General features: G+C 45.5%; 1 protein-coding gene across 3 annotated transcripts; it reads right to left on the minus strand.

Moving 5' to 3' along the window:
• Positions 1 to 159: 159 nt before the first annotated feature.
• Positions 160 to 15821, minus strand: LOC123368075 (prolactin-releasing peptide receptor-like). Of its 3 annotated transcripts, XM_045012555.1 has the most exons (6): positions 15034 to 15821; positions 14113 to 14169; positions 9650 to 9705; positions 7209 to 7325; positions 6381 to 6445; positions 160 to 1754 (listed from the first exon to the last, which is right to left on the minus strand). In XM_045012555.1, exon 6 carries the CDS (start codon positions 1714 to 1716, stop codon positions 619 to 621), a length of 1098 nt encoding a protein of 365 aa, XP_044868490.1. In that variant the 5' UTR covers positions 1717 to 1754; positions 6381 to 6445; positions 7209 to 7325; positions 9650 to 9705; positions 14113 to 14169; positions 15034 to 15821; the 3' UTR covers positions 160 to 618. The 3 variants fall into 3 exon arrangements, with proteins under 3 accessions (XP_044868490.1, XP_044868491.1, XP_044868489.1); XM_045012556.1 differs by lacking the exon at positions 9650 to 9705 and having other exon boundaries at positions 15038 to 15821; XM_045012554.1 differs by lacking the exon at positions 9650 to 9705.
• Between the last annotated feature and the right edge of the window lie 10074 nt (positions 15822 to 25895).

The following is a 25895-nucleotide window of genomic DNA, read 5'->3' on the forward strand; positions in this document are numbered from 1 at the left end:
AGTCCCCAGTTTTTGTATCCAAATACAATTTACTGATCCAAACTTGACTTTTTGTGCACCTTTAGGCACCAGAAAACAGGTACAATATTAAGCATGCATATTTGTTGGCCATTTCTGAAAATCATTATATTTATAATAAAATAGTTAAATATATGTTCTTAATCTTGAGGGCATGATTACTGGTCTGTTGCAACAGAGCAAATGGCTGTTGTTTAATATGTAAAAAATTTTTAGCTTTTGAACTGAATCAAGTCAAAGGAAATGCTTACTATTCCCATAGCATCACCTTATACAAAATGAGGACAATATTAATGAGTAAAAACTATACAGAATTAACTTAAACTTACAGGACTGCCATTTTTGTTGTTGAATTTGCTTGTTTTGACAAAGAGCAGAATACACTTCAGTTGCTCAGATGAGCTGTTTCTATCCCTTTAGACACAAACTGTTATATGTTTGTTTCCCTTGCACTACTGCCAAGTTCTCAGATATCTACATTGTCTTGAAATGACCAATTACCAGTGTCACAAAACTTGCACCACTTGCTTCAATGTCCAATATAACAAGCCCAGAACTAAGGTGCATGCCACCTCTGCTGATTTGATCTCCTGCTGTGGTTTAGTTAAAAGAAAACCTGCCTTGCAGGGTTAACTTATCGGTGATGCCCATAGGAATGTCTGCCAGCGTGGAGCAGGTATTGAGTCGCGAGGCCTTGCGGGACATGATGCTGGACCTCTTCTTGTGATGGCAAAAATAGTTACTAACATGGAATCGGAATTTGTCGTGGAGTGAGGCGTAGATGAAAGGGTTATAACAGGCAGAGCTCATGGCGATCAAGTGACATGACACTTGAATGACATTCACGTACCTCTTGTCCAAGATGGTGAACTCCTCATCTACATCTCTGATGAGGTTCACCACCTGCAGAGGTAGCCAGCAGACAGCAAAGCACATGACTGAAATAATAAGGACCCGGAAGGTCTTTCGCTTTTTATTGGTCCATTTCTCTTGGTTGTGGTAGGCAGCCCCTGGGACATTCCTCTTCCTAAGGCGATAAGAAATGGCACAGTAGGAGATAGACACTGCAGAAAGTGGGAGCATGTAGGACAAAAGGAGCATTGAGCATGAGTACAGCAGCCTCTCTTTCTCTTGGTGCTTCCAGAATTCTTCACAGATGAACATGTCATGGCCAATTTTGTTGAGATCCAGATAATGGGTGTGCATGGATGTAGGCACAGAAACCACAATGGAGAGTAACCAAATGAAGGCCACTATATAGACACAGGACTTGCGGCTTAGCCTTTTGCGAATGGGGTAAGCAACAACAATATATCTGTCCACTGCAATAGCTGTGAGGGACAGCACAGACACAAATACAGTGGCAGTCTGCATCAAGGTGACAAAGTAACACATGAACACCCCAAAGAGCCAGCCCCGGATCTCAAAGGCATAGGATGCAGTCAGTGGGACGCAGAAAATGCACATGATCAGGTCAGCTGCAGCCAGGTTTCCAATAAGGAAGTTAGTGGTGCTGTGCAGTTTTTTGGTGACAACGATAAGGAGAATGAGGAGCAAGTTGCCGGTGCAAGCCACAGCCACCAGAGTGGCATAGAGGGGAATGAAGAGGGGTTTCAGGTCAAAGAGGAGGTCAAGGCCAGTGAACACAGGGATCGAACTGTTCTTCAAAGAGTTGTTTGGTAGCTGGCCCTGTGCCATGTTGAGTTTCACGTCTGATGACTGTTACTTATCCTTGCCTTAAACAAATTCAAACAGGGAAAGCTTGTTAGTACTAAAGAAGAGGGTGGTTTTGTTTGTTTATCAATTTCTGCCACAGGAGGTCACCTGACTTCAAGGCCCAGATGCTCAGCTGCAGCCCAGGAGTCTACAGGCTGTGGTCCAAAGGAGGCTTATCTTTGTGTTTCCCTGATTCTGGGCTAGCTGCATACCCAGAAGGTCTCCTGGAATATGTTAGAATAGCCCAAATGCCGCTGTGAACTACATTGGCTGCCAATGGCCCTAAGGGGCTGTTATGACACCAAGGATTCACCAAAGTGCAGGGAAGCCCAAGCCACACACCTTTTCCTCTGGCTTTGGGGCCTGGGTGGCATGGGAGTCACCACAGCACAGGAGGATTCCCCGACACTGGGATGATCCTTCCAATGCTGGCTACATCATCTTTAGGGTTCCTTTATGGTGGTGGTGCAGTGCCAAGCAGCTAGAACCTGGAGAAAGAGTCAGGTTCCAAATGTGTATCTTGCCTATTCCGGTCTACTCATTCCCAGCTAGGGCATATGCCTAAGAGGCTCTTTCCACCTATGGAAGTGAGCCTGTCTGAGCTGCTGGTCATAAGATTTTCATCTCTCAGCGTACTGGGGGTTTCCATTTGATCTGTATGTCTACCCTACTTCTTATTGTTTGCTGCATTGCTATAGCACCCGGGGGCTCCAGGTGCATTGCACTAGGCACTGTATAAACAGTACAAACAAACAAACAAAACAAACAAAAGTAAGTGATTGGGCAACAAAATGGCAAATGAAATTTAATGTGGATAAATGTAAAGTAATGCACATTGGAAAAAATAACCCCAACTATACATACAATATGATGGGGGCTAATTTAGCTACAACGAGTCAGGAAAAAGATCTTGGAGTCATCGTGGATAGTTCTCTGAAGATGTCCACGCGGTGTGCAGAGGCGGTCAAAAAAGCAAACAGGGTGTTAGGAATCATTAAAAAGGGGATAGAGAATAAGACTGACAATATATTATTGCCCTTGTATAAATCCATGGTACGCCCACATCTCAAATACTGTGTACAGATGTGGTCTCCTCACCTCAAAAAAGATATACTGGCACTAGAAAAGGTTCAGAAAAGGGCATCTAAAATGATTAGGGGTTTGGAGAGGGTCCCATATGAGGAAAGATTAAAGAGGCTAGGACTCTTCAGCTTGGAAAAGAGGAGACTAAGGGGGGATATGATAGAGATATATAAAATCATGAGTGATGTGGAGAAAGTGGATAAGGAAAAGTTATTTACTTATTCCCATAATACAAGAACTAGGGGTCACCAAATGAAAATAATAGGCAGCAGGTTTAAAACAAATAAAAGGAAGTTCTTCTTCACGCAGCGCACAGTCAACTTGTGGAACTCCTTACCTGAGGAGTTTGTGAAGGCTAGGACTGTAACAGCGTTTAAAAGAGAACTGGATAAATTCATGGAGGTTAAGTCCATAAATGGCTATTAGCCAGGATGGGTAAGGAATGGTGTCCCTAGCCTCTGTTTGTCAGAGGATGGAGATGGACGGCAGGAGAGAGATCACTTGATCATTGCCTGTTAGGTTCACTCCCTCTGGGGCACCTGGCATTGGCCACTGTCAGTAGACAGATACTGGGCTAGATGGACCTTTGGTCTGACCCGGTACGGCTGTTCTTATGTTCTTATGATGGTCCCTGTCCCAAAGAGCTACAACCCAAGAACCTGACTCTCAGGGCCCTCGTTCCAAATAGAAATAGCTCAGTCTCTCACTAGCGCTAACGTATTTATCCTCACAACACCCTTGTGAGGTAGAGAGGTGCTATTATTATCTCCATTGTACAATCGGGGAATTGAAGCACAAAGGGGCTAAGTGACTTGCCCAAGGTCATGCAAGAAGTCTAGCAAAGCAGAGAACTGAACCAGGTCTATCTACCATGTCCTTGGCTAGCATTCTAACCACGTGACCATCCTTCCTCATCCTTGGTGGTGCAAAGGACCTTAGATTAGGTGTTGCACTGCCACAGTGGTGTAAATGAAAATCAGGCTCTAAGTATTTCAAATGTTAACTGCACCTGATCTGCCAGGGAGTGGCACTTAGCAATGTGACTGAGACAATTAACATACCACCCTCAGAGCCCACTAGAGGGTGAGAAAGAGCAGTCCAAAATATTACTCGCTCTTCTCTCAAGCCCATGTTTTCCATGTGACAAGGCAATGTACTATAAACTGTAACACTTGCTGGCTTTAAAGACAGTATCTGTCATTTTAAAAATTGTTCAAAGAGGAAAGACACAAAGATTAACTTTGGAAAGGACAAAGAACTTGAAACAATTGTCAAAACAGATAAATATGGCCAGTCAGCTGATGCTAAATCTCTGAACATAATCCAGTTTGTCACGGCTGTTTCACTCAGAGTTTACTGTTATACTTTTGTCACTCAGACAGTCTGTCAGTCATTCAGAGAATCAGATCTCTAGAGCAGTGGTTCTCAAGCAGGGGTACATCAACTCACCTAGATATTTGTCTAGTTTTAGAAAGGTGCAGTGGCATGGGTGACCCCGATGCGCCGGGCAGCAGCGCTCGTGCTCCTGGTGGCCAGGCAGGGTGGCCAGCCCCAGTGCTCCAGGTGGCGTGGCTGCAGCACCAGCCCCTGGCTCCCTGCGGCAGGCAGGGCAGCCAGCCTTGGCCAGCCAAGGCAGAGTGCTGGGAACTGCAGAAGGGGGCCTGGCCTGGCCTGGGGGTGGAGCGTGGGCGGGGCTACACGAGGCTGTTTGGGAAGGCACAGCCTACGACACCCGCCACCCATGGGTGAAACCTGGGGGTACTCAAGACATTCCAGCCTCCTGAAAGGGGTACAGTAGTCTGGAAAGGTTGAGAACCACTGCTCTGGAGTTGCATTTTATTGTCTCCTCTCCCAGTTCTACTCCCCTATACCCAGCCTTCCGCTCTAATCCAGCCTGTCTCCCTCTGCCCTGTCTCTTCATTCCAGTTGTACCTCTGACATCATTTAAATAACCTATCACCATTTCAAACTCAACATGGTGGAAAACAGAACTTCTCATCCTTCCTCCCAATCCCTTTCCACTGTCCTCTTCATCTTGCAGTCATGTAAGCCTGTCATCAATTCCTCTCTCTTCTTCTCAATCCATAGCCAGATTCTCACTAAATCCTGCTGCTTCTTCCTTGACAATCTCTCTAAAATGTATCCTTTCTTCTCCACCCCACCCACTAAACTCCTTGTCTAAACTTTTGGAATCTTACCCTTTGACTACAGCAACTTCCTCCTTTCCGGCCTCTTTGCTTCTCATCTCTCCCAATCCCCAGTTCACCCAAATTGCTTCTGTTAAGATCATCTTCCTCTCCCACTACTTAGACCATAGGGCCTGATTCTCCCTGGCCCTGAACCTTGTGCAGTAATCTACACCAGAGCCAAATGCCCATGAAATGTTACCATTCTGCATTGGTAGTGATGTTTTGCACTCACTGTGCACTAACATGAACTCTTGTACAAGGTGAAGGGCAATGGAGAATCAGACTCCATCTCACTCCCCTCTAGGAATCTCTACATTGGCTTCCCCTTGTCTTCCTTGTGAAGTTCAAGTTTTTCATCCTCCCTTTCCAGGCTTTGAACAGCTCTGTCCCCTTTTTCCATGTACCAGTTATGCCAATTAGTTCAGTACCCTTTTATTTTACGTATACTTTTGGTTTTGATGATAAATACCTATTTTCTCTTTAGAGAAATCCTCTTAGGAGATCGGAATAATACTGGCCTTTTCGTAAAGCTTGAGGAGTTCATTCTGATCTCACACTGAAGTCAGTCAAGAGTAATTCCACTGAAGCTAATGGAAGTACATCAGTGTTTAAACTGGTGTGAAATCAGAATCAAATCCTGAGACTTTTAGAGTAGGAGAAAGAGAATTGCTACAGAACCGTGGGGGCATATTCTACACTGAGACTTATACGCACAGCTTGCTGTGCATTGAGATGAAAATATCCCTCATTCCTCCAATGAAAATACAGTAAATATTGCTCTGGAAGGATTGGGCTGTGTGTAAGCTGGTATTAGTGACTTTCAGCACAGTTCTTCTAGTGTTCAAAAACACTTCCTCTAGAGATATACCTAACTCAATGCTAGTCCAGGAGCTGGAGGCTCCAATGTCACACTCTTAAGAGCTTTTTGTCATAGAGCAGGGGTCGGCAACCGGTGGCTCCCGGCTCGCCAGGGTAAGCACCCTGGCGGGCCGGCCCGGTTTGTTTATCTGCCGCGTCGGCGAGTTCAGCCGATCGCGGCTCCCACTGGCCGCGGTTCGCGGTCCCAGGCCAATGCGGGAGGCAGGAAGCGGCGCGAGCCGAGGGATGTTCTGGCCGCGGCTTCCTGCCTCCTGCATTGGCCTGGGACCGCAAACCGCGCCCAGTGGGAGACGCGATCGGCCGAACTCGCCGACGCGGCAGATAAACAAACCGGGCCGGCCCGCCAGGGTGCTTACCCTGGCGAGCCGCGAGCCACCGGTTGCCGACCCCTGTGACATAGAGGAACACTGGCATCAACTCAGCACTGGCTCAGAAAATGATCTGTGATCAGTTCATTACTTACATAAGGGAGGAAGGGGATTTTCTTTCACTTACATTTCGAACATATCACACTAAAATTGGAAATTCTATTGGTCCTTTGTCATGGTCCATGTTGACCTCTGTAAACACAAATCAGAGTTTAAATATAGCTCAGGGTTACAAACCATATTGATTTGAATGTAACTAATATGATGTTTAATTCACAGAGAGTTTTCTTCACCAAAAAAGATCCCTTTTGGTTGCCGTTAGTGGTATGGTTATTTTAGTACCTATTTTGTACTGATGCTCTATAAAATAAAATCAGCAGAAGTGGAGGAATGGGTACATTCATGTATGTGTCCATCCCACTTACATCTCAATCATTTGTGTAGTTCTCATTTTATTATGTGTTGCCATGGATATCTCATTTAGTCATGTATATCTCACACAGTGAATAAGCTTGTGCTCCTGTATAGCTCATTCAATCATGTATACCCTCATGGAAAATTCTCATACAATGTAATAGGGATAAAATCGATAAGGTTCTGTAGAAATGTGATAGGATTATACAAAAATTACTCCAAAAACTAATAAAAATGTATCCTTTTAATAGGTTTGTTTTTAATCATCCCATAGAATTCTATAGCAGGGATATTATTCTATATTCAAGTCCACAAATGTTCCCAAAAAAACCTATTAAATTATTAATTCAAGAGGACTTTTCCATAAGAACATGTCTTCCCTTTACATATCATTACATTACCACTGTATCATTACCCTTGGTAGATTATTTTCTCTACAGGTTCTTCTCTTGGACTACTGGTTCTCCAGTTGTTTTCATCCTTAATTATTCAGACTGCAATCCAGCCTGTTAGCAAGTAGCAATAAATAGGATGCTCTCACCTTTGACAGTTATGGATGCCTTTCGTCCTTTCTGTGTTATATGGATTTGGCACCTTAGGGGCATCAATTGTACAAAGCTTCAGGGACAAGAAATTGAAGAAATTGTGAAAGTGGAACCTATGAAGGAAAAAGATGTGTAAGCAACTCTCTCTCTTCATGGCACGTATCTCACTAAATAAAACAGGCACTCAGCTAGGGCAAGAAGGCAACCCATGCTTTAATTTCAGTAAGACCCCTCCACTCCATAAATAAAACTAAGAGGGGAATGGTTTAGTAAATTTGTGGACTTAAACTACACCAATATAGGTATCTTTATACCTGGTGGTTGCAATGGCTTCACTAGATCTGTGTGTACACTCGGGAATAGCCTTGATTTATCAATCAGTAGCCAGTGTAGCTGCACTGCTTCAGACCCCCTAATTGTCGATAAAGGCAAACTCAGGTTTGCACCAGCTGAGGTTTGCACTAGGGTTGATCCCTGCTTCAGGCATGTCCTTGCCTATGCTTAGGGGTCGGGGTCGGTGCAACTACACTACAGTACAGACAAGGCGTAGGCTGGGGATTTTATATTTTGAATGTCTGTACTGTCATTCCAATTTTCATGCAATATGTTACTCATTTATTTCTACTGTGTACTGAGTGACTCTTTTTGTACGATATTTAAGTGTTCGGGTTGGATGGTTTTAACTCTTTTTTTTTTCGTTTCCAACATAAAACCAATTATTCCGCCACTGAGGATTGTTTAACATTTCCCACAGGATTAATGTTGTTACATCTCACCTGATATTAGATTGCAAGAAAGGTTCTGCTTCTACAGAACCAAACTAACACGGCTACCCCTCTGATATAAGAAAGGTTTTATTATCATCTCAATGAGATAGTTGAAGGGCCAGAATTTTTAAAGGTATTTAGGCATTGCTCCACTCAGCTTTATGAGGTCTAACTGATTTAGGAGCCTAAGTCTCATTTTCAGAAGTAACATAGGCACTATAGGCTAGATTTAGGTGTGTAAGTGCCACTTTAGGTGCCAAAGTCTAAAATTTAGATTCTCAAAACCCCCACTCAGCTGCCACCTAGACCTAAAGGGGGCTAACGTCCCTAAGCACCCAAGTTTTTGCCACAGAGTGTGCACACAGACAGTGCCACAACAGCCATATGCATGGTGCACATGGTGTGTATCATTCCTGGCTACTGGTGGCTCCTTGAAGTTGCATTGATGAGATTCCTGGGCAGAAGGAGGCTGCCCCAAAGCCCACCCAGGTTTGGCCCCTCATTCATGATGGAAGGGTGGCAGGGCCAAAACTAACAAGTGCCATTGTGACCTGGTGCACAAAGTGGGTGTGGGAAGTTTGCAGTTGCTGAGTTGGCACATGGGGAGTTGCAGTCACTGTGTCGCACATGGGAGTCACAACACCTCTCAGGGTTGGCCCTGAAGCCTCTTCATCATGATGGAGGGGTGGTGGGCTCAAAACTGAAAGAGTGGTGTTGCAATCTGGCACATGGGGGGGAAGGGGAGAGGTCATAGCACTACTCAGTTTTGGTCCTGTGGCACTCCTCCATCATTTAGCAATGCAGCAGAGCCAAAGCTGAGCAGTGCTACAACACGCAAACCCTTGTGCACCAGATCACAATGCCACTCATCCAATGTTGGCCCTGGCCCTACAGCCTCTTCATGATAGAAGGGCCGCAAACCTGAGCAGTGCTGCAACCCCCACCTGGTTCTCCTGCTCTTCTCAGCACTGGAAAGCAGGATGGACCCGAGGCTCGCAAGTTGGGAAGGGTAGGAGCAGGGGTCAGAGTGGGGGAGGCAGAGGATGGCAGGGGGGCTCTCTGAGCTGAGGCTCCTGGAAAGGGATGGATATAGGGTCTCGGGTTGGAGGGGTCAGGCTGGTGAAGGGTGTGTGCACCCTTGCATGTAGCTGCCTACATTCTGATGCCTAGCTCATGCCTAAGCCCCAGTGGGATCCTCAAACGAGGACCCCCGCCTATCTCTCCTCAAGGGCCTGGGCTGGTAGACATGTTCACAGTACGTCTACCAGATTGGGCCTCACACAAAACACAGATGGAGGAAGAGGTGGTTCTGCCCTCCAATGACCTTAATCCAGTGGTTAGAACACTCACAAAATCCCTATTGTCTAATTGCTCATTGAAAAGTCCCATGATCTGACGTATCATCTAGGAGGGTTGTTTGCAATGATGGGAGGATGGAGGGAAAATAATGAAGAAGACAAAATGTAAATGTCTACATCTAGGAACAAGGAACGTAGGCCATACTTGCCAGATAGGAGATTCAATCTCGGGAAGTAGTGACTCTGAAAAAGATTTGTGGCTCCTCAGGGATAATCAGCTGAATGTGAGCTCCCAATGTAACACTGTAGCCAAAAGAGCTAATTTATGCATAAACAAAGGAATCTCAAGGAGGAATAGAGAGGTTATTTTACCTCTGTCATTGGCACTGTTCTGACCACTGCTGGAATAGCGGGTCCAGTTCTGGTGGCTGCAAGTCAAGAGGAATGTTGATAAATTGGAGAGGGTTCAGAGAAGAGCCACAAACATGATGAAAGAATTAGAAAACATGCCTTCTAGTGATAGACTCAAAGAGCTCAATCTATTTAGCTTCACAAAGAGAAGGTTAAAGGGTGACTTGATTACAGTCCGGGGGATTTTTGTTTTTTATTTTAGAGAAAGTATTCAGCCTTTGAGCTTCCCAGCCATTTCCTGCCTGAAGGAGTGCATCTTTGCTTGCATGTGTTTCCACCTCTTTGATCAGCCCTAGGAGCCCAGACAGTGGCTCATAGACACACTATATATTGGGAGAAAATATTTTAATAATGGAGTCCCCAGTCTAGCAGAGAAAGTGATAACATGATCCAGTGGCTGGAAGTTGAAGCTAGACAAATTCTGACCGGAAATAAGGTGTACAAATCTTTGACCGTGAGAGTAATTAAGCATTGGAACACTTTGCCAAGGGTCATGGTGGATTCTCCACCACTGGTAATTTTTAAATCACGCTGGGATGTTTTTATAAAAGATTTGCTCTAGGAATGTTGGGGGGCAGAGGAGTTCTCTGGCCTGTGTTTTACAGGAGTTTGGACTAGATGATCACAATGCTCCCTTCTGGCCTTGGAATCTATCAGTCTGTGAAATGAAGAATTTACATCCTTGAATGTTTAGTAGGTCTGCTTCGGGGATGAGGGAGCAGTCTAATCTGGAAGAAACATTTGCGTACAAAAGGGGGGAAAAGCTGTAGGGCCTGATTCTTTGTAGTAATCTGCCTCTTGTGCACTGCAGGAGCAGAAAGTTAATGTAGATGGTCCCATGGGAATACCAGAAAGCAGAGGATCTCCCTAGCCAGCATAAGGGGTGTGGAAGAGGAGTGGGGGTGGGGAGAGGAGACATGGCTAGAGAACATTGTGCGCCAGCTATTCTCTGCTCCCCACAGGCTATTAGAGGCCATGAAAAGCAGAGCAAGTCAGAGCAGCCCTGAAGGAAATAAAGCTGATATCAAACCCTTTCTGAATCTAATCTCCTCTGATAACTGGGTTGTAATGGATCCCCTGACTTGGTAATGGTTGGTTGGTAAATGGGGCCTTAGTGGTTTGCTTTCCTGTTTTGGTTACCTTAGGGGTCTGAATAAGGCTAAGGTAGAGCATGATGTTAAGGCCATTCTCTGAGCAGATAATGTCTATCTGTCCCTCCTATGGCACCAAGTCTCCATGCAGCCATCCTTGTCTGTTCCTTTTTCAATCAGGTTTTCTGTCTCAGATGGAGAATGGGACTCCCAACCTCCCCGGTGTGGCTAAAGCTGGTGAGATAGTAAGTCAGGCAAGAGTTTTGCCCCAGAGTGTGGGAAAGGGGATGGCAATGCTGGGTATTGTTAGGGTATTTAATGCCTCTCTCTCATACAGCTGCAGCCTTTTGAAGCCAAAGGGGGGTCTAGAGCTTTTGAACCTCAGTGGAGTAATTTTGGTCTATAAATGTTTTTCTTGCCACCAGACCTTTCCTCCAAACTGTCTGGCTTCACATGGGAGACGTCTAGAAGTGTTAATACCCTGGAGGGGAGGACAGAGGTTGTATGATAACTCCCTAACAAACTATCCTGGTCATAAAAATCCTCTATCACCAAACATCGAAAGTGTAGCAAGTGCCACACAAACCTCAAGACAAGAATGAGGGGGCTGTCACCCTTACAGCTAAAGAGAGATTTTCTGAAGCATTATAAAAATAACTGGAAAATGCATTTACTCAACATTTGTTAAGCATACATTTTAACTGCCTAAACAACATGTAAATATTTGAGAGAAATGCTAAGGACAGTTTGCTTGAGAAATTTTAAACATTCAGTTTGATTTGGCAGAGAGGGTTATTGAATGAGTGCTCATTGCACTCTTCGGCTATCTCTACACTAGTTTAAAAGGTGTTTGATCATGACCAGCTAACATGTCTATAAAGATGTTAGACCCTGCCTACAGTAGCTCCTAAGTAGTATCTAAAACATCTTATTTTTAAAAGTGTTACCTAACACTTAAAAATAACCAACAAAATTTTAAGCCAAGTCTAGCTAGGACCTTTCTATGTTTGGTCCACAACTGACGGTAGGCCTAGTATCTTTTCAGCAAGAGTGAATGAAGCTGAACATATTTTGTTTTCCTCCTCATTTCCCAGAATTCGATAGATACAGATGTTGCTCCAGCGTGACCTGCTCTCCAAGTCATCACATTTTCCCTCAGTTCTTTTCCCCTCTGAGAACAATTGAGTGCTTTGTCTCTTTGAATACCTCAGTCCTTCTCCTTGCAATGCACTGCTCTGCTTCCTCTCTGTAGGGCTGAAGGTATTTTTGGTTTTTATTTTAGAGAAAGTATTCAACCTTTGGGCTTCCCAGTCACTTCCTGCCTGAAGGAGTGCATCTTTGCTTGCATGCATTTCCACCTCTTTGATCAGCCCTAGGAGGCCAGAGAGTGGCTCATAGACAAGCTGCGGATGGGGAGGAGGAGCTGCCATGTTGGCTTCTGCCTGGCAGAGTGTTTATCTGCAGCAGAGTTTTGTTTTTGTTGACGTTCCTATTTTCCTGTTGCCCAGGAACAAAGGGATTGCTCTGAATGAACTCCCAGTAAGCTAAGAGAGGCCACGGTGGTTTGTTTCATCAGGCTCTGGTATCTGGTGTTGCTGTTGTCTTTAGTCCTCTCCTGGCTTCCTTATTAGAAGGGTTTTGTAAACCGATCTAGTAACTCCAGGGATGTGATATAATTAAATAACTCCATTCAAGGGAGTAGAGGCAGGTAGTTGTGCCTGGTCCGGTGCAACACCCAGTGTGTGTGTGCAGATGGGTCATTTCACTGTGGTTAAATGATTCGCTTGGTACAGCACTGAGCATTAGTGGCTAGACTGCATCTCACAAAGGGAGGCCAGTATGGAAGTGCTATAATTCCAATCTGGGTTGAGTCACCATATTGATTGGGCTCCTGCCATGTTCATTAATATTATTTATATTCCCAAAGCACCTAGGAGCCCCAGTCATGGACCAGGACCCTGTTTGTGCTAGGTGCTGTACAAACATAACAGAAAGATGGTCCCTGCCCCCAAAGAGTTTGCAGCCTAAGTAGATTGTAATATTTAATTCAACCCAACCGCTTTATTCCAGGATGGAGACCAGCTTGGTGCAACCATTGAGGAGTCTGGATTTCTCAGGGTCCAATTGGGAACTTCTGGCATTTCCTAGGGTCTAATGACTCATTTATGTCAGCTCACACCATAGTGTTCCTCTCTGCCATAACTCCACATGGGCGCGCTAGGCAGAATAGAATTAAATATCCAGACACCCATGTCTGGATGTCCGAGAACAGCCTGGGCTAGGAATTGCAATTTTCTCTTCCACGAGTGTCCTTTCCCCCTGCTTAAACAATTGCTTTCAAGGCTCTCCAAATGGTAGAGACCAAAAACCAGTCCTGGGGAGGAGATATTTTTAAAAAGAGGACCCGAGTGCTGGCGGAAGACAACCAGCAGTCACGCTTGATGCAGATCGCTTCTACACGAGCCCTAAGGTCTAGGCTTCTGCGTAACTAATTTTGATTTTAGCCAGCCAACAAAGTGTAGTAAGCAACCTAATTTAAGTCTAGTTAATGAATTCGGACTAAAAATACAGCCGACTGTCCCGCATTAAAGACAGTGTAAATGGGAGTTTACAGTATGGGGATTTGTAAAAGTCACGCACTCCCCTGGAAATTGCTTAAAACAGTTTTGCCTCAAAGGGGGGAATTTCTCTGTGGGTGCTGCGGAATTACAGAGAGCAGAGCGTGAGAACTGGCGTACAGGACAGACGAGCCTGAAGCCTGGCGTCCACGTTTATAAGAACTTTCTCCATGGAAGGGTCGAACCATCTGCTGCTAGCAATAATTAAACGGGGAGTTTTCTCCTTCAACCCCCAGCTCTGGTTATTTCGGAGCTCTCCTAGAAAATACTGGATTCCTCGCTCCTCGCCCGGCATCTTGGCGGGACCGTGTGAGCTGCCTAAGGGCTAGGGCGCACACCTCTCCCTCCTGAGCTTGTCTCGTCGAGCGACATGAAGCAAGCGCCGCTTGGCTACCTGGCTCCAGTTACAGACTGTTGCTGCTCTTCAGTTGTTTCCAAGGGGAAGTGAGCCAGGAGCCCACGGGAACCCCTGGATGGCAGCAAGCGAGAGATCGCTGTTGGTGGAGTTATGAGAGACCCGTGCCAATCTGGAAGGCAAAATGAAGCAGCGATCCGGAGAGCTGCGGGCCACGGGAGCCTTTGGATGTAAGGAGCTGGGGAAAAGGTGAACAGCGGTTCCGCGGGGGAGGGCGGGGACCCGTTACAGCCTGGGGTAATGTCAAGCAAACTGGAGAGTAACTAAGCACCGTAACATTCAACGCGCTCTGACACTTACTGAATCAAGCCGCTGGCTCGTCCCAGGTCCTCTCGTTGCGTTGGTGTTGGCGGCCACCTGCGAGGAGCGGGGGAGAAGTTTGCAGAGCAGAGCTTGGCTGGAGGGGCTGCTGGCGCGCGGCAGAGAGCTGCGAAAGCCAGTCGGAGGGAGCTGGCCACTCGCTTCAGCCCCCGCCTGTGGGCAAACTCGCCCGGGCAGGTGGGTCTCGCAGGCACAGGCTAGGGGCTGAATCGTGACCGAACAGCGTCTCCCTTCCGAAGGGGCTGGGATGGGAACCCACGGGGGTGCCGCAAAGTGCCCCCCCCCCGCCGCCCGGAGGGGCTGTGCGGGGAAAGGTGGCAGTTTAACAGAGCGGGGTCAATAGCTGGAGACTGTCACCGCCACAGCGGAGGGGCTGGGGAGCTGCTGCCCATCCCCACGCCTTGGTCCTTCCCAACTGCAAGTGGAGATCTCGCTGGGGTCTGGGTGAGGTGCTGGGACCCAAGCGCCGCCCCCGCGACCCGGGAGCTGGCCGTTCCCTGTGGTACTGAAGCCGATGGCTTCACCCCGTCTCTAACCAAGGGAGCAGCCGCCGCCTCCTTCTCGGGGGACCTGCTCTCCCTCCCCGCAAAGACACGTTTTCCTTCCCCCTTGATGCTGAAGGAAGGAGTCGGTGCGGCCAGAGGGAAACTCCCCTGGCAGCAGAACCTGTTCAGGGCGCCCAAAGCAGCCCAGCTACTGCTGGTGCCCCCCGGACACCCAGTTCTCCACTCCCCTGCAGAGCCAGTGAGCCGGTCCCTGTAGGGGTCGCTTTGTATTCTCTTAGCAGGAGGCTTCTCTTGCTGCTTTCAGTGACTCCCCCAGAAACATATCTGCAATTGGGGGGAGGGGGGTACGGTCGCACATTAGGCACTGGTTGCTGGAGAAAACTTCAAAACTTACCCACCGCTGGTTTCCAGCCCAAGGACCCGTAGATCACTGAAGACACGGCGGCGTGTCGTCTGGAAACCCCACTCTGTACATTGGCAGTATCGGGCAGAGAAGCTGTTGTTCCAATTGCCACAGAGCAGATCTCTGGGGGCGCTTGCTGTTCAGGTCTCGAAGGTGGGCTTGTTTGTTTTCAGATAGCCAGAAACTGCCCCGGAAAAAAAGACAATTCTTCTTTGCGGGGCTTTGACCCTCAAACTGCGCAGAGCTTGTGAACGGTTTGCCATCACAGGGGCATTTCTCAGAACTCTGAAGTAGAGACTCGCTTTGTGTATTCAGCCACAGCTCTCCCGATGGACACTGAAGATCTGACCTTGTGAGTGACTCCAATCTAAGTAAACGTCTTCGTCCGTAGCAGCACACAAGGCAGAGGTGTGCGGCGTTGCATCCGATAGAGAACTCCCCAAACACTGACAGTTCCAAAAGGAAGATATGACGTAAAGAAAACTACGCAGGAGGAGTTCCCAGCCTGCAATGAAAAGAATCTACACACACTAGGCTGAACCTTCGCTCCAGCTGAGCTCCACTTTGCTCAACTGGTGCGGGGGAAAGGTAGGTCTGGTTCAGATCCCAGCACAATTTAAGCCCCCTCAGAACTTCTTTAACTAGGACTGGCTGGCAACAGCTTCACAGAGCCACTCCACTTCTTGGGGCTCATCAGAGCAGAGCAGCACTCTAGGCACTGCCTCTGATGTGCCCCTGCACTGGATCAAGCTCTTAGAGGTAAATCTGGTTCTGCTGGCTCTATGCTACCAGGGAATTCCTGTGCACTAGGGAAAACGCCAATCACATAGTAGATCTGGCTCCCCACCTGCTTCCCATTGACAGAACAGTGCAAAGCTGCGGGGGGGAGGGAGGGGGTTCAGGTTATGGCCTATTGTATTTAATCAAAACTTAGTCTTCCTAGGTTTTGGTTTTATTGGTAATTCTACTAACAATAATAAATACATAAAGCAGGCCTAAGTTTTCTTCTCAAGTTTGGCTGTTCATAAGGGTTTCATGTAGCAACTTCACCATACACCCCAATTCCCTCTGCCCATAGACCAATTTGCATTTCAATTTATATCCAGGGTGGATTTAACAAACCAGATGTGCCGCAATGAGTCAACAAGAATCGGTCACCATCTCCCTACAGGGTTCCACCACTGCTAATAACATAAGCATCCTCCCATCCTGCTGCAAAATCAAGCACACGCACAGCAGATGCTAGAGGCCTGATTCTGATTTCATCTGCACAGGTTTTAAAGTGGTGTAACTCTAATGATTTCAGTGGAATTACTCCTGGTTTATACCAGCATAAATGAGAGCTGAACCAGGCCCTGACTTTCACTGGAGATGTATCTCCTCCCATCAAAATTTCCTCTGAGATCTGGGTCCTAATTCTTTTCTTCAAAGATGCCCCTAGGACAACTGTAATCTCAGAATGAATTAAACAAGATAACTGAAGTATCTCAGAAGTGGCTTCATGTAGAAATGCAGCAGAAATTTGTATGAGAAATTCTTTCCACTTGTGATTCAATTGATGAATGGACCTTTTATCTTCCAATTTCAGTACAGATTTTTTTTATTACTACTTTAATATGATTCAACTTTAAATAAATGGATGAGAGAAAAGCTTTGTTATTGGGCTTTTCTTTTACTGGATGCTTTGTGTGCAGCAGGTGCTTTTCCAGTACAAAATATATTTAGGACACACAAGATTTCAGAGGTGTATAGTACCCTGTTTTGTCATAATTGTTCTCTCCTGTATCTGACTTTAAATACATGTTACAAATAATGTAAATGTGTGTAGGAAAAAAACCTCAGCATGCTGCCTGTTCTTAGAATGAATGTTGCTTGTTTGGGTTTTTTTTGTTTGTTTGTTTTGTTTTTTTTAATTTTCCAGTGAAAACTGTGGCCCTGATACTACAATCAGAATTGGATAGGCAGATGACAACTTAATTGATTTCAGGATCAGGGCCTGTAATTTGTAAGGAGACTCTGTTATACCTTTCTGATTAATTGATATGTAAGTGCATTTTATTTGGAGCATCTTGAATGGTGATTAGAGCTGAGCACAATATTTGCAGTGACTTCTGTTGTTGAAAGTTGCTGTTTTCAAGTTCACAAAGCTTTTGCAAAATTTTGTATGATTTTAAAATTAAATTTCACACACTTTTTATGACTGCAAATTTTACAATGAATTTTCCTATTATTTTTTCAAAGTTTTGAGATTATTTGCATTGGTCATATAAGTGACATGGTTTGGGTTCTGCTTCCCTGATTGGCTAAATCCATGTGGTTAGGAGGGTTAACAGAAGCCATTTTGATCCATTTTCTCAGGGGGGAATGGCTGCATTTTGTACATGTTGCCTAAACCAGGTAGAAAAAGCTTGATAGCATCAGTGCACTACTCCCTACTGCAGTGCTGCTGCCGCCAGCCTAGAAATTCCCACTCACTGATGCTGGGAGTGTTGTTTTATACCCTCTTTGCCCAGGTGTAAATAATTACTCAAGGTTCAAGGCAGGGAACAATCCGGCCTGCCATCTAGTAAAGACAACAATCGCTGTGCCTTCTCCTGCTGCCCTTGGTGCTAATGGCAAATTTCAAAGTGATATCAATGGGAGTAGGATCAGCCCCCTTGAGTCTAGTTCTCTGTAAGTCTGGCTTTGGAAATAAGCAATGTATAAAATAACTTTAGTTTGAGAAAACTAGTGCTGAGTCACTAAGGGTTTGTAAAACTCTTTATCCCACCTTCAGCCTCTTTACCTAATGCCCTTTGTTCTTTGCTTTTACACCTGCATGTTTTCTTTAGGGAAAAAATGGGTTCTAATATGTCCACTAGAAATATTTCAAAAGTGCACTCCATTTTTGCCCTCTTCCTTCCTTCTGTACCAGTGGCAGCTCTCAAAGAGAGGAACATGGGGTGTTCTGCCCTTGCATTGCACATGTAACATCTGCTCTTTAAAATATTAATAAAACTGTTGGCTAGGATTTGAAATATCAGATGGATATTTTATTCTTTTGATTGACTCTGCCCACACATTTACCATTTTCCTTTAAAAAAATAATTGATTGCTCATGAAAGGAGCCAGACTCGCAAGTCCCAGGGCTCAATCCTGCAAGGATCAAGTACTTTAGCTCAATCCAGCAACAACAACAACAACAACAAAATAGGGGGGGGGTTAAAGTTAAGAACATGAGCAGTCCAACTGAAATCAATAGGACTATTCATGTGATTTAAGTTAAGCATATGCTGAAATGTTTTCCTGGATTGGGCTAGAGTGCTCAGTATTTTGCAGGATCCAGCTGCTGGAGACTGAAGTCCTTTAGTTAAATAGAGAACAGGTAAAATACAGGCAGCAGCCATGCAAACTTCCCACACACATGCTATCTTGCCAATGTATGGCAGCTGCATTCAGTCTAGTGAACAGAATCCTGAAAGACCAAGCAGCGTCTTTTCCAGGCACAGAGACATCTATTTCAAAAGCTGTATGTACTGAGGTGGAGAGGCCTCCCTCCCACGCAGACAGGGAGGAACCACTCCCCGCCCCCTGGTGGGAGGAGCCAGGCTGGGCCCATCCCTTCACTGGAAGCAGAGGGGTGGAGCAAGAAGTATAAGAGGTGGAACTGCCAGCTCATTTGAGCAAGAGCTAGGGAAGGAGTAGGATGCTACTGGCTCTTAAACCAAGGATCAAGCTGTACCAACCCCTGCCCCCGGAGGAGCAGTTGCTAGGTGAATACCCCAAGGAGCTGCTGGACCTGCCAGCTGCTGAGTACCCCTGAGCATGAAGCCCTACAAACAGGTAGGGGGAAGAAGTAGCCCAGGGGAACCACACATTAGTCCCACCCTTGCATGGCAGCCTGCCCACCTTAGTGGTGTGATTTCTTAGATTTTTAAATAGTCATGAAGTCTCTTCACACTGAGATTTACAAAATCTTTGCGTAACAGACATGTTGAAATAAAGTTTTTTATTTCCCCAGCCACTTTAAAACAAAACCAAAAGCTGCCAGAGCAATAGTAATGGAAATATGGGTCCTCTTATCCCAAAACAAGATAGCCCACAGACAGTGGCTAGGCACATATCTCCATGCTATGCTGTCAAAGTGCCTCAGTCCAGTTCTGGAGGGATGGCCTCTCTGGGTAAGAATCTAATTCAGACTCCAGAGCCATGTTGGGAAATGACTGCAGAAAGGGATCTGGGGGTCACAGTGGATCACAAGCTAAATATGAGTCAACAGGGTAACACTGTTGCTAAAAAAGCAAACATCATTCTGGGATGTATTAGCAGGAGTACTGTAAGCAAGATACAACCAGTAATTCTGCTCTACTATGTGCTGATTAGGCCTCAACTGCAGTATTGTGTCCAGTTCTGAGTACCACATTTCAGGAAAGATGTGGACAAATTGGAGGAAGTCCAGAGAAGAGCAACAAAAATAGTTAAAGGTCTAGAAAACATGACCTATGAGGGAAGAATGAAAAAATTTGGCTGGTGACCAACATGAAAAGTCTGTACTAAAATATGCAGACCAGGCATGCCCTCAGACCTTGAGCCCTGCCCTGCAACACCCCTCTGCAGGGGATGTGTAGATGACCTGTGTAGCATGAATGGTACAGGTCTGGGAGGAGATGTTCTTTTCCTTAGTTCCACCCCTGAATTCCTATTGCTATTTTTAATTTCTATTACTGCCAAGTAGACAACCTTTAAAAAAGAGAACTTTTGGAGCTATACTTCAGTCCATTTTCAGTTACGACCAAATCATCATCCCTGCACCCACCTCAAGGAGCTGAGCTGTGTACTGGGGAGATTAGTGGAGGGAAGTGGGTGAGGCCTCCATTGAACTTGACTTAAGTCTATGCCAGAAGCAGCCATGCCTTTCCCTACCATGGCTCCATTGTAAAAGGAGATCTGGAGGGTCCATATAGTAGCAAATCATTGTGCAGCACAATCATTGTGTGAGTGGAGACTGTGTGGGTGCAAGAAAAGTTAAGCACTAAGGTTAGTCTAACACCTGGACATGAAGCTCTGTTCCCTTGTACAACTTGATCACTCCAAAGAGACTCTGCACAGGGTAAAAACAGGCTAGGCTATGGACAGAGGAGGGTTGTTTCTGAGAAGATGTGAGCTTAAGTGGATCCTCCGCATGAAATCATTCCCTGCTTTGGCCATTCTCCTATGCTAGGCATGAGGAGCTTGTTGGCCATGCAGCAGCATTCCCCTTAATGCAAGATCAGGTTTCCCTGCACTCTTTATTCTGATCTTGCGTTTCCACATGCAGTGCACTTGTGCGCTCCAGCCTGCAGCAGACATTCAGAGCAGGTAGATTAACAGATGCAGCACATGTTGTAAATGCTGCCATTGGGGAGCTAGCTATGTTTATTACCATTCCTCACACCTGCTGAGGGGAAACTGAACACTGTATGTGACATCATCTATAATGGAAGGCTAAAGTGGCCCTACCTTTGGGGATCTATATTGAGTGACTTCAGGAAATAAAAATGGTAATGGACTGAGTGATTTTTTTATGCTCTCACCTTCACAAATGATAAATTGTATTGAATTCCAACCAATCCAGATCAACACATTTCCATTTTTAAAGCTGTAGGGAAGGAGTTCAGCTCATACAAGAGGAAACACATTTCAGAACATTTTTTTAAATGTTGCAAAACACGGGAAAAGTTATCAACACTTGAATAATGTGCAAAGTCTAGTGACTAATACCCAGTGACAATCATAAAGCCTTAGGAGCCACAATTTGCTAGAGCCTGCCTAATCTTTTCTTTTGAGAGGTGTGTGGATTCATTGATCAAGCTTCATTTTCTTCCCTCTCTCCCTTTTCAGTGACCTCTCATTTGGTCCAAACTTAGCTCCTCTCTGGCAGATGAGAAATAAACAACTTTGTCACCCAGGCTTTCATTTGCGAAGCAGCTTTCAGTCTTTTCTAACATTTTCAAGGAAGAAGAGAGAATCTGTGATGGTTATGCAGTTTGCTGATGTGTGGCTAAAGATTTTTAGAAATGTGTGGGTTTAGCCAGAATTAACTCAGATTATCCCTAATGAGTATTAAAGCAATTTAGTTATTCAACATGATTAAAGAAAGGTGCAGAACTGTTCTGCATTGATTTCAGTTGTTTGCAAAGGTAAATCTAAACTTGGACCTTGATTGGGTGTTGAATGGCTGCTGAATGCTGACTGATAATATTAATGCCACTGATTGTAGTAATTAGACTTTCATTAAATTACACATTGTTAAAACAAATGTGGTGGTAATGTGAGCTGAAATTAAACCATGACCTAACTGGCATCTTGACCTGAAGGATGGACTTATGCTAAGGTACTGCAGAGTGCTCAGTTGTGCACTGACTGTGACTGATCCAAGGCCAAATTCTGTGTGTATTTGTTTGGGATTTGGGGTGGTCCTGAAGAATGGCTAGTGTTCTGAATAGCTGCTAAATAGCCGTGGCCAGATCACTGGCTACCCCAAGGAGAAGAGCGCTCACATTTGCACCCACCTCCCCCAACTCTGGGCTAGAAGAGCAGATAGGAGCTAGGCAGGGACTCTCCCCTTCCCTACAGCCCCTGTATTATGCTCTGGCAGACCTTTGCTGCCCTGCAGGGCCGGATTTAGGAAGTGCGGGGCCCAATTCGAATATTTTCAGTGGGTCCCTAGCAGGGATGAATTTTTAAAAAAACATGTTTAAAAAAAAAAAGCCTTTCAGTTCTTAGCAACCAGTTCCCTATAAAAAGTTCTGATTTAAGGGATGTACCAGCAGACATGGGGCTGGCTGCAGGCAGGGCAGGGGCTGACTGGACGTAGGATCTGGCTGCAGGCAGGGCAAGGTGTGCGGGGCTGGCTGGAGACGGGCTGTGTGGCATGGGCTGGCTGGCTTCAGACAGGGCCGCAGGGGGTGTGTGACAGGTTGTAAGGGCAGGAGACAGAGGAGTGTGGGACTGGCTGGCTTCAGGCAGGGGGGTGCAGCAGGGGTTGGCTGGAGACAGGGCAGGGGGTGTGGGGCTGGTGCAGGAAAGACAGGGGGTGCGGGGCTGGTGCAGGCACGGGGTGCAGCAGTAGCTGGCTACAGGCAGGGTGTGTGGGTACAGGGGGTATAGCCCACCCTTTATGGTGAGTGCCCCCTCCTCCTCCCTCCCCCACTGGGGTAGCAGCAGCAGCCCGGGGATTGGGGGCTATTTAAAGGGCCCAGGGCTCCCCTGCTTCCACCGCCCCGGCCCTTTAAATAGCCACGGGAGCCCTGGGGAAGTGGCAGGGCTCAAGCAGCTACTTAAAGGGCTGGGGTGGTAGAAGCAATGGGAGCCCTGGACTTTTTAAATAGCCCTGAGAGTCCCGCAGCCCTACCCCAGGGCTCCAGCATTGGGGCTCTGGTGGCAATTTAAAGGGCCTGGGAGCTCCAGGCCCTTTAAATTGCCCCCTGAGGAAGCCAGGCCACCCTGGTACAGCGCGCCAGCTCTTGCCGGTATGCTGTACTGGGGCTTGGGTGGGGCCCGATTCAGGGGAATTGGTTGAATTGGCCTAAAGCTGGCCCTGGTGCCCTGGGGAGAATTCCCCCAACACAGGCGCTTCATAGGACTACCGTAGCCTGGCCTCCAGAGGCCTCTTGCAGGTGCCCATGTAGGAAGAATGCCAGGTGCAGGAGGAGGTGAGACAGTAGCACAAAGTGCTATAGAGATTCTGGAGCAGCTCTGGGTTTCAGAGTTTCCCATAAACAGCCTCAATAAGGTTGATGTAACTTAGAGCAGCTCCCTGGATTGCCTAAATTATGCTGTTCCCTAACATTCCAGAATCCAAAGCGTCCTTTTTCCTCTTGGCCTGTTCCTGTGTGTGCTGAATTTCTTGGAAACCCAAAGCACAATCTCACCCCTAATTTAAGATCATATTGGAAAGACCCATGTACTGCAAATTGCATGGGACTCAGTTTATATACTTCAGAAGGATGACAGAATGAGTTCATTGGTGGAATTTAAAATTGTGGTTCCAGGAAGTCCATTGATGAAATCCTGGCCCCACTAAAGTATATCGGAGTTTTGGTACCAGGATTTAAGAACATAAGAACGGCCATACCGGGTCAGACCAAAGGTCCATCTAGCCCAGTATCTGTCTACCGACAGTGGCCAATGCCAGGTGCCCCAGAGGGAGTGAACCTAACAGGCAATGATTAAGTGATCTCTCTCCTGCCGTCCATCTCCATCCTCTGACAAACAGAGGCTAGGGACACCATTCTTACCCATCCTGGCTAATAGCCATTTATGGACTTGGCCACCATGGATTTATCCAGTTCCCTTTTAAACATTGTTATAGACCTAGCCTTCACAACCTCCTCAGGTAAGGAGTTCCACAAGTTGACTGTGTGCTGCGTGAAGAAGAACTTCCTTTTATTTGTTTTAAACCTGCTGCCTATTAATTTCATTTGGTGACCCCTAGTTCTTGTATTATGGGAATAAGTAAATAACTTTTCCTTATCCATTTTCTCCACATCACTCATGATTTTATATACCTCCATCATATCCCCCCTTAGTCTCCTCTTTTCCAAGCTGAAGAGTCCTAGCCTCTTTAATCTTTTCTCGTATGGGATCCTCTCCAAACCCCTAATCATTTTAGTTGCCCTTTTCTGAACCTTTTCTAGTGCTAGAATATCTTTTTTGAGGTGAGGAGACCACATCTATACACAGTATTTGAGATGTGGGCGTACCATGGATTTATACAAGGGCAATAATATATTCTCAGTCTTATTCTTTCTTTTTTTTTTTTCCCCCTTCCTCACCCCTAGGCTCCCTGGAACCACAAACTTAAATTCCACCATACTCTTTCTGATATAGGAAACAATTTTTAAGTACATCTACATGTACCACATCATCATCTTCCATTATATTGGTTACATCATAAGATTTGGAAAGAGTTATCAGCAACAATTAATGACTTGCCTGGATGATATTCAAGTACAACTGAAAAAATAAGCTTTGTATCTGAGGCAGAATGTCTGTCATGTTCCTCTTTAAAAATATTAACTAATGGTTTATGACCTGTTTCTGCCAGTACAGATCTACCAGATATAAATGCGAATTTTTTTTGCATGCAAAAGCTAATGCCAAAGCCTCTTTTCTATTTAAACCTACTGAAATTTCATTTCTTCTTATGCTCAAGATGCATAAGCAACAGGTTTCCTTGGATCACCATACTTTTGTAATCAAACTGCTCCTGGGTCTTGTTTAGATGAATCTGAAGACAATTTTGCAAGTCTGTTATTATTAAATATTTTAATACTGGAGCTATTTTTATTAGTTAAGTTGCTTCAATTCTTGTTGATGTTGACAGTCCCACTTCCACTGATCATTTTTACAAGTAAAGCCCTTAAATTTGTTTTTGCTAGGTTAGGTATGTGTTTTTCCTACAAAATTAACCAGACCCAACAATTTCTGTAATGACATCTGTATACAATGTTATAGATGTGTTTGTTAGTCCCAGGATATTAGAGAGACAAAGTGGTTGAGATAATCTTTTATTGGACCATTTCTGTTGGTGAGAGAAACAAGCTTTTGATCTATATAGAGCTTTTATTTAGGCCTGGAAGACATGTATGTGTTCTAGGAGACCTGAAGAAGAGTTCCATGCAAGCTTGAAAACTTGTCTTTCTCACCAACAGAAGTTGTTGCAATAAAATATGACCTCTCCCTTCTTGTCTCAGTAACAACTCCTTATCTTTTGAGTAAGCAATATTATCAATGGTTTGTATTCATTATTGATCACTCTGCAGTCCCTGTCTGGTCAGTTTTTCTCCTATAAATGTTAATTCTTGCACTCTAAATTTATATTTATTTTTGTTAAGTTTCAATCCTGATTCTTTTGCTCTAGATAATGCTTTAATCTTATATCATGCTTTTCTAAAGTTCTTCCCCATATTATGTTATCTGTGTACATTTTGGCGCCATCTAGATTTTCAAAATTCTTTTGTATTGCTCTATGAAACACCTCTGGAGCCAAACATAATCCAAAAGGTAATCTTTTAAAACACAAATGTCTAAAAAGTGTATGACACCTACACAGCAAATGACTTTCTTGCTCCAGTGGTATTTGTCAAAATCCATTTGAAGCATCTAAAGTAAAAAAAGTACTTTGCTCCTGATATTTGTCCAAGTATTTCTTCCCTGGTAGGTATTTTTAAATGTTCCCTATTAACATTCTTAAATCTCTTAGATCCTTGCATTTCTGTTTAGATCCATCTTTCTTTTCTATCGTTAATGAATTCACCCACTCAGGCCTGGTCTACACTACAAACTTAGGTAGACAGAAGCTGCCTTATAGTGACCTAATGTATGCATCTACTCTGCCAGGTCCCTTCTGCTGACCTAAATCGCCTGTTACTTCACCTTAATTACTCCACCTCCATAAGAAGTATAGCACTTAATTTGATGCTCATGGGTCAACAGAGAGACAGTGTGGACACAGCGTTGTGTAAGTCAATTGAATTGGCTTTGTCACGGAGTTTGGGGGAGACAAGGCCCTGCACCCCCAGCTTCCTGCAATTCACCATGACTCTCAGCCAGCCCGTAAAACAGAAAGTTTATTTAGATGACAGGAACACAGTTCAAGACAGGTCTTGCAGGTACAGACCACACAACTCCCTCAGTCAGGTCCATCTTGGGGGGCACAGGGGCACGCTAGGGGAGGCCAAGAGCATAAGCGCCAACAGAAAAAAATTGGTGGGTGCTCAGCTCCCCGCCCCCTCCCCCCCCCGCTCCAGCTCACCTCTGCTCCACCTCCTTGGCGAGCACGCCACCACGTCCTGCTTCTCCCCTCTTCCTCAGAGTGCTTGTGCTGCAAA

This window comes from Mauremys mutica, chromosome 4 (genome assembly GCF_020497125.1).
Source record: "Mauremys mutica isolate MM-2020 ecotype Southern chromosome 4, ASM2049712v1, whole genome shotgun sequence".
Taxonomy (NCBI): Eukaryota; Metazoa; Chordata; order Testudines; family Geoemydidae; genus Mauremys; species Mauremys mutica.

Excerpts from the sequence above, each read along its gene's own strand:
- LOC123368075 (XM_045012556.1), bottom strand. The coding sequence starts at position 1,716 with ATGGCACAGGGCCAGCTACCAAACAACTCTTTGAAGAACAGTTCGATC.